At 45.8% G+C, this 20,514-nt stretch overlaps 1 protein-coding gene across 1 annotated transcript in view; it reads left to right on the plus strand.

The window, feature by feature from the left end:
- The window catches only part of KDM4A (lysine demethylase 4A), a 460,608-nt gene that overhangs the window by 283,511 nt on the left and 156,583 nt on the right, over nucleotides 1-20,514 (plus strand). Inside the window, exon 12 of the mRNA XM_069227816.1 lies at nucleotides 7,882-8,178. Coding sequence (XP_069083917.1) covers nucleotides 7,882-8,178 — 297 coding nt within the window. The remainder of the gene's footprint in view (nucleotides 1-7,881; nucleotides 8,179-20,514) is intronic.

Consider the following 20,514-nt stretch of genomic DNA (forward strand, 5'->3'; position numbering starts at 1 on the left):
AGGGGCATTCCTTAGGGTGGAACAATACATATAGTCAGACCACTTATTCTGGACCTCTTGCCTCATGGTTTTTCTTGGCTTTCCATGTACTCAGCCATTCTGGAACGTAGGCCAAGCACGCAGTCCACAATGTCTTGTTTGGGCTTCTTGAAAAGCATCACCCAGCCTTCCCTCACCAGACTCATTTGCTTCCTCTGGGAAGGAAAATTGCGAGGCAGACAGGTTGAGCAGATTAGGTATGGGCTCGCACGAATGGGAGTTGAATCAGAAGGTGATACGCAATATTTTGAAAGCATGAGGAACCCCATTAATAGACCTGTTTGTGACCCCATGGAACGCGAAATGCCGGAACTTTGTATTCAAACTACCTTACCTTCAATCTAAGGGCAGTGCCATTTCGATATACTGTTCAGGAACATTTGCTTACGCTTTCCCACTAATTCCCCTATTGCACTGAGTAATAAGCAAATGCAAGAGGAGCCACATGACTTGAATTCTTATAGCGCCACAATGGGCAAGACAAACATGGTATTAAAAGCTGATAAAGTTAGCACAGGGGAATATTCAACACCTACCAAAAAGACTAGACTTACTATACATGGGGAAAAAGAAAGGTTCTACATCCAGAGCCACAATATTTCAAATTAGCAGCATGGCTTCTGAAGACTTTAAATTTGCGCACCTGAAACTACCGAAAGACACAGCAGCATTAAGAGAAGCCAGAAAACTGGTAACAATGAAATTTTATATAGCAAAATGGAAAAGATTTGCAATATGGTGCAGAAAGAACAATTTATGTAAGATCACAAAGGAGCAACAGTTCTAAAATATGTCAGTTAATACAATAAGGACTTAATTATGCTTCTTTAAGAGTTAATTTGGCTGCGATAGTGGCTTATACAAGAGGTAAAATGGGGAAAATGTTTTTCACATCTCCAGTGGTAAAACTATTCCTAGAAGGAGCGTAGAGGGTAGCACCACTAAAGAACATTCCAGTGCCTACATGGAACCTAAATCTAGTTCTTACTCAACACGTGGGTAAACCATTTGAGTTGTTACACATAGCAACTTCGCAAATGTTAACGTTAAAGATGACTTTTTTTTTTTTTAGTGGCGATTACTTCCTTACTTAGAGTAAATGAGTTACAGGCACTCACTATTCAAAATCCTTTTTGCCAGATACATAAAGACAGAATTGTCATGGGAACAGGCCCCCATTTCCTACCAAAGGTGGTCTCTCAATGTCATATTAATTAATTCAAATACCAAGTTTCTTTCAAAACACAATGATGCACAAGGAACTAAGCCTACATGCATTGGATACAAGACGTTGCATCATGTATTACATGGAGAGAACTAACCTTTTTAGGAAATCTCAGCATTGTTTGTTACTTTCTCCAAAAACTTTAGGGGAAAGCAGTATCAAAGAACACAATTTCAAGATGGATCATACAATTAATCCAATAAAGTCACAGAAATGCAGGGAAAGCCTTACCTAGAGCTCCAGGAGCGCACCCTACACGGAATAAGGGAGCGACAGTAGCTTTTATGTCCAACATACCATTACAAGAAATCTGCAAAGCAGCAACTTGGGTTTCAGCACATACTTTTGCAAAACATTATTGTGTTGACATACAGATGATTAAAGAAGCTCAGGTAGGGCAAAGGGTGTTATTTCAAAATAAGTATACATCTTCAACCTAGCCAACACAATAAAGGAAAGCCACTTTAAAATCTATGCACAGCATGTGAATCCAGAAAAGATTCTTGCTGCAAAAAAAAGTTTCTTACTGGTAGGTATAGTTTTGCACCTTAAAGATTTTCTGGATTCACATGCGACTCACCCACCTCCACTAAGAAGATGGATTGAAGAGAGTAAAGGAAAAAAATTAAATAATATGAAGATGGTGAACTGGGGCGGAGACATCCAGAGGAAGTGTGATGATTTCACAACAAAACACCAAATGGTATTTCTGTCTACACCCAATAACAACAAAACAAAGGTAGGGATAGAGGACAGACAAAAAAACAATTTAGGAGGAGAAATAGTAGATAATCCGGACTCAACCACTAGATGGCAGAATAATGCATAGCATGGGAATCCAGAAAATCTTCAAGCTGCAAAACTACACCTACAGATAAGAAACTTTTATTTTTTTCTGGCCGATTTAATTTTTTGACCTTCTGTTCTAACATTTTTAATGATTTTTTAAGGCCTGAGATTAGTAAACCATTTTAACTGGCAGGTATGTCCTAGAAGCCACTTGTCAAGCCAGTGGCAAGACTGGTGGCCACCCAAAGGCACACTTAATTCAGGTCTATTAATGAGGTTCCTCATGCTTTCAAAATATTGCGTATCACCTTCTGATTGTTGGTTTCCTAAATCCTTAAATTGCACCAAGAAACTAATTTATACTGGTTGTAGTGGATCATGCAACCATGTATCCTGAAGCAATTCCCCTGAGGGCTACTACTGCCCCTGCAGTAGCTAGTGCCCTCATTGGTATATTTACCAGAGTGGGCTTTCCAAAGGAGGTGGGGTCAGACAGAGGTACAAATTTCATGTCTTGTTACCTGAAACAAGTCTGATGAATGTGGTGTGATCTATAAGTTCACTGCCCCATATCACCCACAAACCAATGGCGTTGTTGAAAGATTCAACAAGATGTTGAAAGGTATGATTGGTGGACTCCGTGAAAACTCAGAAAGAGATGGGATGTCTTACTTCAATTCCTGCTTTTCGCTTACAGGGAAGTGCCACAGAAGGGAGTAGGGTTTTCCTCCTTTAAACTTCCGTTTGGACATCGTTTGTCTTGTGATGGAGAGATGGGAAAGACCTCTCAGAGAACCTAAACAGAATGTTGTGGAGAATGGTTGATACATGGAAACAGCTTCCAAAAACCTTGAGGCTAGCCAAGAGTTCCGGAAGCTCTGTTATGACTGAACAGCTGCACTGCTGGAGTTTCAACCAGGGCAGACCATATTGGTTTGGAGCCTCTGGCTCCTAGGGCCCTTCAGGACAAATGGAGTGGACCCTACCCTACCCTACCCTACCCTATCCTAGAAAGAAAAGGGAAAAGTACTTCCCTAGTGGACTTTGGCTCTTGAAGGAACCCCAAAAAGGGTTATCCACGTCAATTGCCTTAACCTTGTGTAGGAAACTGGCTCCCTGTTGCAGTTACCCCCTACTTTTCGCCTGATATTGATGCTGACTTGACTGAGAAGTGTGCTGGGACCCTGCTAGTCCCAGCGCCAGTGTTCTTTCACTGAAAATGTACCATTGTTTCCACAATTGGCACACCCCTGGCACACAGATAAGTCCCTCGTAAAAGGTACCTGTGGTACCAAGGGCCCTGTGACCAGGGAAAGTCCCTATGGGCTGCAGCATGTTTTGTGCCACCATAAGGGATCCTTCACCTAATACATGCACACTGCCAGTGCAGATTGTGTGTGTGTGTGTGTGCGGAGAAAAAGGCAAAGTCAACATGGCTTCCCCCTCAGGATGCCATGCACACAAAATACTGCCTGTGGCATAGGTAGGTCACCTCTCTAGCAGGCCTTACAGCCCTAAGGCAGGGTGCACTATACCACAGGTGAGGGCATAGCTGCATGAGCACTATGCCCCTACAGTGTCTGTCAATTTTTAGACATTGTGAGTGCAGGGTAGCCATATTAAGTGTATGGTCTGGGAGTTTGTCAAAACGAACTCCACAGCTCCATAATGGCTACACTGAATACTGGGAAGTACTTCTCAGAAAAATAAGCCCACACTGATGCCAGTGTTGGATTTTTTTTAAAATGCACACAGAGAGCATCTTAGAGATGCCCCCTGAATTTTACCCAATCCTTCAGTGCAGGACTGACTGGTCTGTGCCAGCCTGCCACTGAGATGAGTTTCTGCCCCCATGGGGTGAGAGCCTTTGTGCTTTCTGAGGCCAGAAACAAAGCCTGCACTGGGTGGAGATGCTTCACACCTCCCCTCTGCAGGAACTGTAACACCTAGCAGTGAGCCTCAAAGGCTCAGGCTTCATGTTACAATGCCCCAGGGCACTCCAGCTAATGGAGATGCCCGCCCCCCGGACAAAGCCCCCACTTTTGGTGGCAAGTCCAGGGGAGATAATGAGAAAAACATGGAGGAGTAACCCTCCAGCCAAGAAAGCCCCTAAGGTGTCCTGAGCTGAGCTGACCCCTGCCTTAGAATATCTCCATCTTGTTTTGGAGGATTTAGCCCAATAGAAATAGGGATGTGCCCCCCTTCCCAAAGGGAGGAGGCACAAGGAGGGTGTAGCCACCCTTAAGGGCAGTAGCCATACATTGGAGACTCCCGACTCACTCCGGAAGTGTGAGTCTTCACACTCTGCACTAGACGCCTCCGGCCCGAGTCCACAGAAACCAACACCGCAGAGAGGACCCCCAGGCGACTCCAATGACGTGGACACCCTGAATTGACCTCCCTGCACCCCCACAGCAACGTCTGCAGAGAGGCTCCAGAGTCTCCCACTGACCGCGACTGCCCGGTAACAAAGGAACCCGATGCCTGGACAAAGCTCTGCACCTGCAGCCCCCAGGCCCGAGAGGAACCAGCCACCGGTGCAGAAGTGACCAGCAGGTGGCCCTCATCCTAGCCCAGTCGGTGGCTGGCCCGAGAAGCCCCCCTGTGCCCTTCCTGCATCGCCAGAGTGACCCCTGGGTCCCTCCATTGCTTTCAATACAAAACCCGAAGGCTTGTTCACACACTGTTTGGGAACATTATCCCCCCCCCCATTTCCCCCCTCCAGTGATCGACAAAACCCCCCTGGTCTGCTCCCCGAAAACGCAGGTACTTACCTGCTAGTAGACTGGAACCAGAGCACCCCTGTTCTCTATAGGCACCTATGTTAGTTGACCTCTGCACCTGACCGGCCCGGTGTTGCTGGTGCCTGGTGTGGGATTGACTTGAACCCCAAACTGTAGGCTGCCTATGCCCAGGAGACTGAACTTGTAAGTGCTTTTCTTGCTAGAGAAACTAACTATTACTTACCTCCCCCCTGGAACTGTTGATTTTTGCACAGTGTCCACTTTTAAAACAGCTTTTTACCTGTGTGAAGTACCTTACAGTTTATGTACTTATCTAAATTCTGAATCTTGTGGTTCTAAAATAAATTAAGAAAATATTCTTCTATAAAAAAAATATTGGCCTGGAGTTAAGTCTTTGAGTGTGTGTTCTCATTTATTGCCTGTGTGTGTACAACAAATGCGTAACACTTTCCTCTGATAAGCCTACTGCTCGACCACACTACCACAAAATAGAGCATTAGTATTATCTAATTTTGCCACTATCTTACCTCTAAGGGGAACCCTTGGACTCTGGGCACACTATCTCTCACTTTGAGATAGTATATACAGAACCAACTTCCTACACCTTGTTTTGACAGTGCTGAGCTGACCATGCTCATGGTCACTGACTAGGTACAGGAAGCTGAGAGTGAACATCTCCCTGATCTCCTCTCCAGTCACCCCCAAAGATGGCTAGGTTGAAGGAGTGGTCTTTTCAGACACCTTCACTGACCAACAGCAGACTTACTTCGAGCAAGTCTTGCATCAGTATGCTGAGCTTCTCTTTGACCCCTGGTCAGACTACCTGGTTGTAGGAAGCTGGCCTGGTATGGGGTGGGTACGTATGGTACTTATGTCTTATACCAGGTCCAGGTATCCCATCTTAGTGAAGTGTAGGCAGTGACTAGAAGCCAGGATTTGTAGAGGTAGCTGTGGATGAGCAGCCAAGGCTTATCTAGGAGACATGCAAAGCTCATGCAATACCACTATAGTCACACAGCGCTTACACACATGAAAGAAAACACTCATTTGTACAATAATAAAGAAACTTTAATTTTTGGAACAAATCACCACAAAATACTTGACAGGTAACCCACCCTTAGGAGGTAAGTAAACACTAAATATATACACTAATAATCAGAAACAGTCCTAGAAAGAGTTAGAAAACAGTGCAAATAGAAATAACCAATAGTGACCTTGGGGGAGCACAAACCATATACAAAAAAATGGAATGCAAACAAGGTACCCCCACCTAGGTAAGCACAATGTGTAGAGGGGAGCTGGGAGTACTAGAAAACCACAAAGATAAGTAACACAGCACCCCCACAGTGACCAAGAATGCAGGAGTAAATCACTGGATTTTCCCCAAACCACCCAAAATTAAGAAAATGAGAAAACGCCACCAAATTTGACGTGGATTTTTAAATAAGAGATTAAGATCTTTCATTCGCTTTGCGGTAATTTTGCATAATTGGAGCTATGAGTAATCCAGGAGTGAGGGATACCCGGTCTATGAATTGTCTATGAATGTTTTGGGATCTCGAAATAAACAGGTATTGCCCATTGGATATGAGCATGTTTCTGCTAATTTTGCTAGTACTTATGATTAACATCAAATTTGGTAGCTTGGGATATATGGAGTTCTTACGTGTGTGTGTGTGTGTGTGTTTTTTTTTTTTTTTTTTAACACACTTGGTGTACTTTTGATATGTTGATGAATTTAATTCATGTGTTGCAGATTTACAAATTCTGTTGTTTGTAGGGCTCCACGTATATATGTGTATATTACTATGGTGCTCATACTGTTGATTCACCAGGCATATATGGGTTTATACCCATGGCAAAGTATACTGAGATATGGAAATTTGGATAACGAAAATGCTTACGAATCGTGTTTTGGTTTCCACGTAAGTTGGGACTGGTGATTGGGTGATATATTCATATGACTATGTAATTTAAGTTGATATTACAAGGTTGATACATCCCAAAATACGAAACACGTGTTGGCCGAATTGGATTGAAGGACTGAATTCTGAACTGGAATGTGGCTGTTACAAGACGGAGGAACTGGATATCTGATGCTAAATAAATATTGTTCTATACATGGACTTCATATAAAGAGAAATTGGATGTTCTATATTTATGTTAGGCCGTCTGCCATAATGCAATTGTTGTTATTGACAGTCTTTGACTGTTAATAATTTGGCAGTTTAGGGTGGGTTCCCCTTTAAGAGCACTGCCTCATAAGAGATTTGATCCAGAATTATAATTTTTGTTATTTAGGATTGTGTGATCGTGAGTGCCAAATTTCCCCTAAAACCACTTGTTGTGTAATTTACTTGCGTTGAACCTTGCCCACTACTCTCCTTAACCCCAGGAGATTGGTCTTGTAAGTCTCTGTACTCTACCTGTATGCAGAGCTTGTTTTTCCTCCAATAGGATAACTTTGCAAAACTCTGAAATTGCACTGTGTACACTTTTTAGAGTGCAAAGAATTCCTATTTAAAAACGTACTTACCTGAATGCACTAGAGATTAGCTCTTTAGGTGTGTCCTTCACCATGAACACAGTCTTCATGGTGATAGCCTTCTGGATTTGATCTATTAATCTTGAATTATGTTTAGCGAACATTTTTGTTCCCTTTAAGAGCATCCACATGCATTTACTCTGACTAAAGGCAAACTCTGTGTCTAGTCACCTTCTCACCCCTGGCTGGAATCTGCTGAAAGCCACGTGGCAAACTTTACTCCTTTTTTGCATGCAGCAAGCTTTGTATCTAGGGTCTTGAATAAGAGCCCGTTTCAGAAGAGCCTGTTTCAGAAGAGCCTTACTTGAAAACCTAGAATTGTCTTACATTGGAAGCTGTGTCTGAACTTCTCTTTAAACTTCCCAAGAAGCCTCCTCTTGATATGTTTGGCAACCTTTTAGAAGTCTACTTTCTGAGGCCTCTGTTGATCAGCCATCTCCTGACTGTAGTAAGGGTAACCAAATAGTAGAAGATACTAGACATACTGACTCGTATATTCTTTATCCCTAATCCCCTGCATTTGTTTTTTTTTTTTTCAGTCCAAGATTTCCTGTGAATCTCCATCTTCAGTAGGCAAATCCTATCTACAGCTCCAGCCACAGACAACTGGTTTCAAGAGATGCCGTGCGTGCCCTGCACAGTTTCCAGAAGCTGATCCACACAATCTGTGTCTACAGTGCCTTGGGCCTGAACATCCCTGGCCTGACTGCGCACTCTGTGACTCTCTTTCTGTTAGGTCTTTGAAGAACAGGCTCCTTCGATGGCCATCTATTTTTAGTACTCGTCCACCTCAGAGTTTTGAAGAATTTGTTACACGGAAGCAGAAGCAGAAACAGGTGAGCTTTTTCCTTTACATTCCAGTCTCCTCATTCCAACAAATTAGATAACTAAAATGAGTGGGTGGTACCAGATCATGGATATAGCCGAACATCCTTCTCATTTCATTCACAACTACTGATTTGACTTCTTAGTTGAATGGATTTTTTTTCTTTATGTTGTATTTGGTATTTCTATTTTTGTATTCCTTTTTCTAATCTGCTTCCTCTAGAGTTTCAATTCCCTTATGCCATTTAAAACCCATTTTGTAGAAAGTGAAAGGATTATGTAAAGAAGGAATTCTCAAATCCTTTGAACAGAAGAAGGATTGTTGCCAAAACATGAACGATAGATATATCGTATCCTCTAAGAACCTAGATATTACATTGTGCAGCCAGAAATGGCTATGAGACCACTGGCTCAGTTGTGAAAGTGAAAGGATGATTCAGAGGATAAATTGGTCTCGACCTTTAGAAGTAGTTGTTGCAGGAGCCAGGGAATACTATAAAGAACTCCTAAGAAGAGCTGGGCAAATGAGCACAAAATATTTGAACAACGTGATCAGGAGGGCTAATTATATCTTCAGGGTCCAATTTGAGGTGGCTGAATTGAAGTACCTGTGAGTCTAAAGCTGTAGGCTATTTGCCCTGTTGCATTAGTCTCAGATAAAAAGGTTAGTGGTAGTAACCTTTGACCGTGAAACCGCAAACCCGTCCTTAACGTCATCAGCCATTTTGGTTAGTTATCTTCATGTGACCCTACTCCCATTTATATTCTTACGGAAACTTACTGACCTGCTTTAATAGAGCTTTTGCAAAAGACTGGTAATGCAGTTACAATCTCGATTTGGACTTCATGGCGAGACTAAAGAACTCTCCTCACTAAATAGAGAATGACATTTCAGATGTTTTCACAACGAACAGTGCGGGAATTTGCATTACCTAACCACAATGATAGGCTCTTTATTCCTCAGTCATGGCGGTGAGAAGAATGACTCTGGTGAGTGGTTATGCTGAGTGAGTACCCAAACAACTCTACAATCAACCATGATACTCTGGTCTAGCTGGTCTAGTCTGTATTGCCTATGTTTAACCTTCACTGCAATTCCAGGCCCCAGGGTTCAGGGCTTAAACTTCCGCCAACCCTTTAGAAATCAGTGAGAGGATGTGCCAAGTGTAATCATAAATGATTTTATCATACAGCAATTTTGCTTCTACTTTTGTATCCTTTACTCTGTGATTGTTACTTTATTGTGCTGAATATTTTGCTATTGTTCAGATTAATGCTACTCAGTTGAGCGAAAGAATAAACGTCTGAGTTAGCCACCTTAGGGATGAAGTCTGTGATCTTCAGGTCTTTAACAGATCTCAAAACTGAGTGAGTGACTGGATACGTGAGAAAATGTGACTTAGAATGTTAGAAAGCAATCCTGTAGACATGAAAATCGCATTACTTGTTCAGTGGGCATTCGGATATTCTTTCTTCAACCTTGCCGTGAAAACAAATTCTAAATTGCTCTTAATTTGTGAGGCTGTTTCTTGGAATCCAGAGGCCGTCCATGGTTACCGAGCAGCAATATGTTTGTTTACCTCCATTCACAAGTGGTGTATTGGTGCAGTTTTAAACAATAACCAAGTTACTCCATTTAGGCAGTTGACTCTGAGGGGAGCATGCATAAGCAGGCAAAGCTTCCTGCAGGAAGTGGAAGGTGCTAGTCAGACGGAGTATGACAAATCTTTTTCTATAAGAAATCACTGACTTGGCATTGAGGTTTTCGAATGTCTTTGAATCTCGAATTTTTAACACCCACCTACAGTAAACCTTACCTGCTCGATTTTGATATCCCAATAGTGAAGTTCCTAAAAGCAGTTTCGCTGCAACAATATTTAGGCCCTACGACACAAGTTGTATGTAAGAGTACTCAAACAGGATACTATTGAATACCTACAGACTGCTCTAAAACTCAAAGAAAAAAACTCATACATTCTGCTCTTTCTGGGACTGTGAAAGCTGTACTTGTGCCCTAATCTTACAGATGATTCCGGGACAGTGCAGGCTTGCAAGGTATGTGAATACAAGCAACATTGCAGCTCCTCAGCCCAGAAGATGTAAATCCCGGTTTCTCTTGGCCAGCATGACCGTGGGGATCGCTTGAATCCTTGGTGACATCAGTCCATTGAGATTTCATCTCTGCATATTCTCCAGTCAGCTAGCCGTGTGCAGCCCTTCCTCGGATCAGGTTGGCACTTCAAAGCAGTCCCGATCCTTGAACAAGCAGATAACTGCTAGTCTCTCCCACGTCACTCAGCATGTCCACTCACAGGATCCAATAAGTGCATCCGGATAGAGGAGAGCAGGATCCATCATAGGTGCAGCTTGCGGCAGCCTGTTCAGTCCCTCAAAGTCCAAACAAGTAAACTTTACTGACAGAAGCAGGTCAGTGTTTATCTTACTGTGGTGATCAAGGAGAGAAGTTGAAAACAACCAAAGTGCTGCTTTTTTCGCATATCTAAACATTCCTGAAGTCCTAAAGAAGTACTCTTTTTCAGTTTCTTTGTCCTCTCAAGCAAGCGGTCACAAAAGAGGACCGGATGGTGTAGTTTTGTGAATTTCAGGTGTGAGGAAACCCTGCCCAGTATACAATTACCTGAGTGGCTGCAAGCAGCACAGGAAGTGGGTGATGGATTGGTTTCATCAGCAGTAGGATAACCCTGTTCACATTTCAGGCAAATCAGGTTAAAAGGAAGGTGTCCTAAGGAAGGAAAATATACAGCTTGTCATGTCCATCCTGGACGAAGCCAGTCTGTGTAAAGGAGAGACATCAGCTTTTGCAAGATGTGCAGCAGACTAGAATCTTAACAATTCTTTACCCATCCTTATATTTATAGATCTTGAAGGCCAAGTGAATGAAAAACAGGTGTTTGTGACTTGGCTTCTCTTAAATAACATGTTCACTATTTTTTTTATTTTTTTACTATGTAACTAACTGTTCAAGAGAAAGAGTTTGACATTTGGTCATTGTTCTTGGTTGGCATTTCTTAACTGGCCAAACAATATTTTTAATATTACTTTAAAATATTTTTATTGAGATAGAGCAAAGGTAAAGGAATATCACAATTAAGACATCAAATAACTTTTTCCTCCTACATCTCAAGCACTAATTCCCAACAAGCAATCTTTATTTTAAATTGATTTAAATATACCAGTCCAGACGAAAGACCATTTTGCGGTACATTCTTTTCAGTCATACAGTACATATATCCATATTTTTGCATTTATAGGGATAGCTTGTAAGTACAATAACTGCATTCTTCATAACAGCTTTTCTAGCGTATATGCTGCATGTTTGTGCAATCTTATCTGTAGGTTATCAATGCCTGAGGGTTGTCCGGCCATTCCCTATCTTATCTCCGCATCACAGAAACACCCCTTAGTTACAGCTTTGTTCAGCTAGCATGGTCTTCTGTTGACTTCCCACTCCCCATCTTTCTTGTAACCTCATTTGAAGTTGTATAAGTGGTGTCACTACTAGAGAGCAAGTGTGTATACAGTGGGTGCCAAATTCAGGTGGTACAGAGGCATGGTGTACCTTGTGCGAATAATTGTCAATCATATTGTTGCAAAATACCTGGATAAGTACTCAGTGTCCTTGTTCAGTTTTCTCGTCAATCTCATGGCTATTCGACGTTTTGTTAGTAGTAATGCCATGTCAATAAACCTTTTATTATAAGTTATGGCAGCTTTCACCATGTAACCCAGTTGTGTGTATTAAGAGAGAACATTAACTGTGAGTGTACCATCTCAGAGAGTGTCTTGAGAACGTCCCTGCAATATCTCAATATTGCTAGGAGTTCCTTTTTAAATGCAGAAAATCAACATGCTCTGGTACGTCAAATGCTCAAATCATGAATTGGTCAGCGATTGGGAAGTAACCTTTAGCTTGTTTATAGATTTAAAGTGTATTAGTTTGTGCCTGCTGTTGAATAGGATTAGCTTCACATCGGGGGCAACAGTAGATCCATGCCTCATCTTTTAATGCTGTGTCTATGTCAGTTATCTTGTACTGCCGGGGATGCAGCGGTCATGCATGTTTTCTTTACTTAAGAGTATATAAAGGATATCATTTGTTGGTATCTTCTTTAATGACATGTTTAATTAGAATATAGCTGTAGGAAAGTACCCCTTTTGGCATGGTTACCACCCCACTTTTTGTGTGATATTGATGGTGACTTGACTTAGAGGGTGTTGGGATCCTGCTAACCAGGTCCCAGCACCAGTATTCTTTCCTAAAAACTGTACCATTGTCTCCACAGTTGGCACATGTAAGGAAATGCCTCCTTGGCATGGTTGCCCCCTGACTTTTTGCCTTTGCTGATGCTATGTTTACAATTGAAAGTGTGCTGAGGCCTGCTAACCAGGCCCCAGCACCAGTGTTCTTTCCCTAACCTGTACTTTTGTATCCACAATTGGCAGACCCTGGCACCCAGATAAGTCCCTTGTAACTGGTACTTCTAGTACCAAGGGCCCTGATGCCAAGGAAGGTCTCTAAGGGCTGCAGCATGTCTTATGCCACCCTGGAGACCTCTCACTCAGCACAGACACACTGCTTGCCAGCTTGTGTGTGCTAGTGAGGACAAAACGAGTAAGTCGACATGGCACTCCCCTCAGGGTGTCATGCCAGCCTCTCACTGCCTATGCAGTATAGGTAAGACACCCCTCTAGCAGGCCTTACAGCCCTAAGGCAGGGTGCACTATACCTTAGGTGAGGGTACCAGTGCATGAGCATGGTACCCCTACAGTGTCTAAACAAAACCTTAGACATTGTAAGTGCAGGGTAGCCATAAGAGTATATGGTCTGGGAGTTTGTCAAACACGAACTCCACAGCACCATAATGGCTACACTGAAAACTGGGAAGTTTGGTATCAAACTTCTCAGCACAATAAATGCACACTGATGCCAGTGTACATTTTATTGTAAAATACACCACAGAGGGCACCTTAGAGGTGCCCCCTGAAACTTAACCGACTGTCTGTGTAGGCTGACTAGTTCCAGCAGCCTGCCACACCAGAGACATGTTGCTGGCCCCATGGGGAGAGTGCCTTTGTCACTCTGAGGCCAGTAACAAAGCCTGCACTGGGTGGAGATGCTAACACCTCCCCCAGGCAGGAGCTGTGACACCTGGCGGTGAGCCTCAAAGGCTCACCCCTTTGTCACAGCCCAGCAGGGCACTCCAGCTTAGTGGAGTTGCCCGCCCCCTCCGGCCACGGCCCCCACTTTTGGCGGCAAGGCTGGAGGGAACAAAGAAAGCAACAAGGAGGAGTCACTGGCCAGTCAGGACAGCCCCTAAGGTGTCCTGAGCTGAGGTGACTCTAACTTTTAGAAATCCTCCATCTTGCAGATGGAGGATTCCCCCAATAGGGTTAGGATTGTGACCCCCTCCCCTTGGGAGGAGGCACAAAGAGGGTGTACCCACCCTCAGGGCTAGTAGCCATTGGCTACTAACCCCCCAGACCTAAACACCCCCTTAAATTTAGTATTTAAGGGCTACCCTGAACCCTTGAAAATTAGATTCCTGTAACTACAAGAAGAAGGACTGCCTAGCTGAAAACCCCTGCAGAGGAAGACCAGAAGACGACAACTGCCTTGGCTCCAGAAACTCACCGGCCTGTCTCCTGCCTTCCAAAGATCCTGCTCCAGCGACGCCTTCCAAAGGGACCAGCGACCTCGACATCCTCTGAGGACTGCCCCTGCTTCGAAAAGACAAGAAACTCCCGAGGACAGCGGACCTGCTCCAAGAAAGGCTGCAACTTTGTTTCCAGCAGCCTTGAAAGAACCCTGCAAGCTCCCCGCAAGAAGCGTGAGACTTGCAACACTGCACCCGGCGACCCCGACTCGGCTGGTGGAGATCCAACACCTCAGGAGGGACCCCAGGACTACTCTGATACTGTGAGTACCAAAACCTGTCCCCCCTGAGCCCCCACAGCGCCACCTGCAGAGGGAATCCCGAGGCTTCCCCTGACCGCGACTCTTTGAATCCAAAGTCCCGACGCCTGGGAGAGACCCTGCACCCGCAGCCCCCAGGACCTGAAGGACCGGACTTTCACTGGAGAAGTGACCCCCAGGAGTCCCTCTCCCTTGCCCAAGTGGAGGTTTCCCCGAGGAATCCCCCCCTTGCCTGCCTGCAGCGCTGAAGAGATCCCGAGATCTCTCATAGATTAACATTGCGAACCCGACGCCTGTTTCTACACTGCACCCGGCCGCCCCCGCGCTGCTGAGGGTGAAATTTCTGTGTGGGCTTGTGTCCCCCCCGGTGCCCTACAAAACCCCCCTGGTCTGCCCTCCGAAGACGCGGGTACTTACCTGCAAGCAGACCGGAACCGGGGCACCCCCTTCTCTCCATTCTAGCCTATGTGTTTTGGGCACCACTTTGAACTCTGCACCTGACCGGCCCTGAGCTGCTGGTGTGGTGACTTTGGGGTTGCTCTGAACCCCCAACGGTGGGCTACCTTGGACCAAGAACTGAACCCTGTAAGTGTCTTACTTACCTGGTAAAACTAACAAATACTTACCTCCCCTAGGAACTGTGAAAATTGCACTGTGTCCACTTTTAAAACAGCTATTTGTCAATAACTTGAAAAGTATACATGCAATTGAAATGATTCAAAGTTCCTAATGTACTTACCTGCAATACCTTTCAAACAAGATATTACATGTTAAATTTGAACCTGTGGTTCTTAAAATAAACTAAGAAAATATATTTTTCTATAACAAAACCTATTGGCTGGATTTGTCTCTGAGTGTGTGTACCTCATTTATTGTCTGTGTATGTACAACAAATGCTTAACACTACTCCTTGGATAAGCCTACTGCTCGACCACACTACCACAAAATAGAGCATTAGTATTATCTATTTTTACCACTATTTTACCTCTAAGGGGAACCCTTGGACTCTGTGCATGCTATTCCTTACTTTGAAATAGCACATACAGAGCCAACTTCCTACAGCACACATTTAAGTCCCTTGTAAAAGGTACCCATGGTACCAAGGGCCCTGTGGCCAGAGAAGGTCCCCAAGGGCTGCAGCATGTACTATGCCACCCTGGGGGACCCCTCACTAAGCACATGCACACTGCCACTGCAGCTTGTGTGTGCTGATGGGAAGAAAAAGACAAAGTCGACATGGCATCACTCTCAGGGTGCCATTCCCACAAACCACTGCCTGTGGCATAGGTAAGTCACCCCTCTAGCAGACCTTACATCCCTAAGGCAGGGTGCACTATACCACAGGTGTGGGCATAGTTACAAGAGCAGTATGCCATACAGTGTCCAAGTTAATTCTTAGACATTGTAAGTGCAGTGTGGCCATATATGGTCTGGGAGTTTGTCATTACGAACTCCACAGCTCTATAATGGCTTCACTGAATACTGAGAAGTTTGCTATCAAACTTGACAGCACAATAAACCCACACTGATGCCAGTGTTGGATTTATTGAACAGTGCACCCAGAGGGCAGCTTGGAGATGGCCCCTGTATTCAACCCAATCCTTTAGTGCTGGACTGACTGATCTGTGCCAGCCCGCCACTACGAGATGAGTTTCTGACCACATGGGGTGAGGGCCTTTGTGCTGTCAGTGGCCAGAAACAAAGCCTGCACTGGATGGAGGTGCTTCACACTGCTGTAGGAACTGGAACAGCTAGTGGTGAGTATCAAAGGCTCAGGCCTCTTGTTACAATTACCCAGGGCACTCAAGCTAGTGGAGGTACCCGCTTCCTGGAAAAAGCCCCACTTTTGACGGCAAGTCTGGTGGGAAAATTAGGGAAAGCAGGGAAAAGTGATCATCTCAGCTGGGACCACCCCTAAGGTGTCCAGAGCTGAGGTGACCCCCTCCTTGCAAAGCTCTCCATCTTAGTTTGGAGGACAGGGACCAATAGGGTTAGGTTTGGGCTCCCCACTCCCCAAAGGGAGTGGACACCAGACGGGTGTAGCCACCCTCCGAGTCAGTAGCCATTTACTACTGCCCTCTGGCCCCTGTAATCCAGGATTTAAGGGCTCCCCTGAACCTAGCTCATCAGATTCCTGGCAACCTCACAAGAAGAAGAAAGGAGGACTGCCGAGCTGAAACCCCAACAGAGAAAGCGGAAGACGAAAACTGACTTGTCCCCAGCCCTACCGGCCTGTCTGCAGCTTCGAAAACCCTGCAAAAGTAATTAACGCATCCTGCGGGTCCAGTCACCTCTGAGAACCCTTCAGAGGACTACCTGCATCACAGAGGACCAAGAACTTCCATGGACATCAACCCTGTCCAAGAAGAAAACTCCATCTCAGGACCCCAGAACCGCCCCAGATCCGCAAATCCTGACCACTCTGCACCCAACGCCCACTGCCCGAGTCCAGGTGTCCCAACCGACTAGAGCTGGTCTCCAGACGATTCTGAGCAAGTGCCCACCTTAGGTTGACCCCTCCAGTCCACCACAATAGTGCCTGCAGCCTGAATCTGGAGGACCCCCCTGACTGCGACAGGACCGGACGAAGATTCCCAACTCCAAAAGGTACCCCTGCACCCGCATCCCCCTGGCTTAGGGGAATCCAACCTTCAGCAGGCAGCCCCCCCTCCTTATCCAGCCTTTGGTGTCCCAGATCCAATCCCCTGGACTTCACCTGAAGCATCTTTGTGGGCCCCCCCTATAGGAAAGCATTAGGAGTCTGATGCTCCTGGTTTGCCCTCTGAAGACGCGGGTACATACCTGCAAGCAGGCCTGAATCAGAGTGCCCACAGCATCCATAGGAACCAACGTTAAATTTGCCTCATCTTTGACCTCTGCACCAGCCGGCCCTGTGTTGTTGGTGGTGGGAGTTTGGGGTTAACTTGAACCCCGACCAGTGGACTTCCTAGCCCCTGGAGACTGGAACTGTAAGTCTTGTATTTACCTTGAAACTGTGCTAACTTCTCTTCCTCCCAGGAACTGTTTCAGAAAATTGCACTAAGGGCCAACTTTTAAAATGGATTATTGCCATTTATTTGAAAACTGTATAACTTGCCAATTTTAACCAAACTGGTATTGATACATATGCGGGATATATTTATTTATTCACGTACTGTAGGAAGTTGGCTCTGTATGTGCTATTTCAAAGTAAGGAATAGCATGCACAGAGTCCAAGGGTTCCCCTTAGAGGTAAAATAGTGGTAAAAATAGATAATACTAATGCTCTATTTTGTGGTAGTGTGGTCGAGCAGTAGGCTTATCCTAGGAGTAGTGTTAAGCATTTGTTGTACATACACATAGACAATAAATGAGGTACACACACTCAGAGACAAATCCAGCCAATAGGTTTTTGTATAGAAAAATATCTTTTCTTAGTTTATTTTAAGAACCACAGGTTCAAATTCTACATGTAATATCTCATTTGAAAGGTATTGCAGGTAAGTACTTTAGGAACTTTAAATCATAAAAATTGCATGTATACTTTTCAAGTTATTGACAAATAGCTGTTTTAAAAGTGGACACTTAGTGCAATTTTCACAGTTCCTGGGGGAGGTAAGTTTTTGTTAGTTTTACCAGGTAAGTAAGACACTTACAGGGTTCAGTTCTTGGTCCAAGGTAGCCCACCGTTGGGGGTTCAGAGCAACCCCAAAGTCACCACACCAGCAGCTCAGGGCCGGTCAGGTGCAGAGTTCAAAGTGGTGCCCAAAACACATAGGCTAGAATGGAGAGAAGGGGTGCCCCGGTTCCGGTCTGCTTGCAGGTAAGTACCCGCGTCTTCGGAGGGCAGACCAGGGGGGTTTTGTAGGGCACCGGGGGGGACACAAGTCCACACAGAAATTTCACCCTCAGCGGCGCGGGGGCGGCCGGGTGCAGTGTAGAAACAAGCGTCGGGTTCGCAATGTTAGTCTATGAGAGATCTCGGGATCTCTTCAGCGCTGCAGGCAGGCAAGGGGGGGGTTCCTCGGGGAAACCTCCACTTGGGCAAGGGAGAGGGACTCCTGGGGGTCACTTCTCCAGTGAAAGTCCGGTCCTTCAGGTCCTGGGGGCTGCGGGTGCAGGGTCTCTCCCAGGTGTCGGGACTTTAGGTTCAAAGAGTCGCGGTCAGGGGAAGCCTCGGGATTCCCTCTGCAGGCGGCGCTGTGGGGGCTCAGGGGGGACAGGTTTTGGTACTCACAGTATCAGAGTAGTCCTGGGGTCCCTCCTGAGGTGTTGGATCGCCACCAGCCGAGTCGGGGTCGCCGGGTGCAGTGTTGCAAGTCTCACGCTTCTTGCGGGGAGCTTGCAGGGATCTTTAAAGCTGCTGGAAACAAAGTTGCAGCTTTTCTTGGAGCAGGTCCGCTGTCCTCGGGAGTTTCTTGTCTTTTCGAAGCAGGGGCAGTCCTCAGAGGATGTCGAGGTCGCTGGTCCCTTCGGAAGGCGTCGCTGGAGCAGGATCTTTGGAAGGCAGGAGACAGGCCGGTGAGTTTCTGGAGCCAAGGCAGTTGTCGTCTTCTGGTCTTCCTCTGCAGGGGTTTTTCAGCTAGGCAGTCCTTCTTCTTGTAGTTGCAGGAATCTAATTTTCTAGGGTTCAGGGTAGCCCTTAAATACTAAATTTAAGGGCGTGTTTAGGTCTGGGGGGTTAGTAGCCAATGGCTACTAGCCCTGAGGGTGGGTACACCCTCTTTGTGCCTCCTCCCAAGGGGAGGGGGTCACAATCCTAACCCTATTGGGGGAATCCTCCATCTGCAAGATGGAGGATTTCTAAAAGTTAGAGTCACTTCAGCTCAGGACACCTTAGGGGCTGTCCTGACTGGCCAGTGACTCCTCCTTGTTTTTCTCATTATTTTCTCCGGCCTTGCCGCCAAAAGTGGGGCCTGGCCGGAGGGGGCGGGCAACTCCACTAGCTGGAGTGTCCTGCTGGGTTGGCACAAAGGAGGTGAGCCTTTGAGGCTCACCGCCAGGTGTGACAATTCCTGCCTGGGAGAGGTGTTAGCATCTCCACCCAGTGCAGGCTTTGTTACTGGCCTCAGAGTGACAAAGGCACTCTCCCCATGGGGCCAGCAACATGTCTCGGTTTGTGGCAGGCTGCTAAAACTAGTCAGCCTACACAGATAGTCGGTGAAGTTTCAGGGGGCACCTCTAAGGTGCCCTCTGTGGTGTATTTTACAATAAAATGTACACTGGCATCAGTGTGCATTTATTGTGCTGAGAAGTTTGATACCAAACTTCCCAGTTTTCAGTGTAGCCGTTATGGTGCTGTGGAGTTCGTGTTTGACAAACTCCCAGACCATATACTCTTATGGCTACCCTGCACTTACAATGTCTAAGGTTTTGTTTAGACACTGTAGGGGCATAGTGCTCATGCACTGGTGCCCTCACCTGTGGTATAGTGCACCCTGCCTTAGGGCTGTAAGGCCTGCTAGAGGGGTGTCTTACCTATACTGCATAGGCAGTGAGAGGCTGGCATGGCACCCTGAGGGGAGTGCCATGTCGACTTACTCGTTTTGTCCTCACTAGCACACCCAAGCTGGCAAGCAGTGTGTCTGTGCTGAGTGAGAGGTCTCCAGGGTGGCATAAGACATGCTGCAGCCCTTAGAGACCTTCCTTGGCATCAGGGCCCTTGGTACTAGAAGTACCAGTTACAAGGGACTTATCTGGATGCCAGGGTCTGCCAATTGTGGATACAAAAGTACAGGTTAGGGAAAGAACACTGGTGCTGGGGCCTGGTTAGCAGGCCTCAGCACACTTTCAATTGTAAACATAGCATCAGCAAAGGCAAAAAGTCAGGGGGCAACCATGCCAAGGAGGCATTTCCTTACACAACCCCCCCCCCCAAACGAAAGAGGATGAGACTAACCTTTCCCAAGAGAGTCTTCATTTTCTAAGTGGAAGAACCTGGAAAGGCCATCTGCATTGGCATGGGCAGTCCCAGGTCTGTGTTCCACTATAAAGTCCATTCCCTGTAGGGATATGGACCACCTCAACAGTTTAGGATTTTCACCTTTCATTTGCATCAGCCATTTGAGAGGTCTGTGGTCAGTTTGAACTAGGAAGTGAGTCCCAAAGAGGTATGGTCTCAGCTTCTTCAGGGACCAAACCACAGCAAAGGCCTCCCTCTCAATGGCACTCCAACGCTGCTCCCTGGGGAGTAACCTCCTGCTAATGAAAGCAACAGGCTTGTCAAGGCCATCATCATTTGTTTGGGACAAAACTGCCCCTATCCCATGTTCAGAGGCATCAGTCTGCACAATGAACTGCTTAGAATAATCTGGAGCTTTGAGAACTGGTGCTGAGCACATTGCCTGTTTCAGGGTGTCAAAGGCCTGTTGGCATTCCACAGTCCAGTTTACTTTCTTGGGCATTTTCTTGGAGGTGAGTTCAGTGAGGGCTG

The sequence above is a fragment of the Pleurodeles waltl genome, chromosome 4_1 (genome assembly GCF_031143425.1).
Source record: "Pleurodeles waltl isolate 20211129_DDA chromosome 4_1, aPleWal1.hap1.20221129, whole genome shotgun sequence".
Classification (NCBI taxonomy): domain Eukaryota; kingdom Metazoa; phylum Chordata; class Amphibia; order Caudata; family Salamandridae; genus Pleurodeles; species Pleurodeles waltl.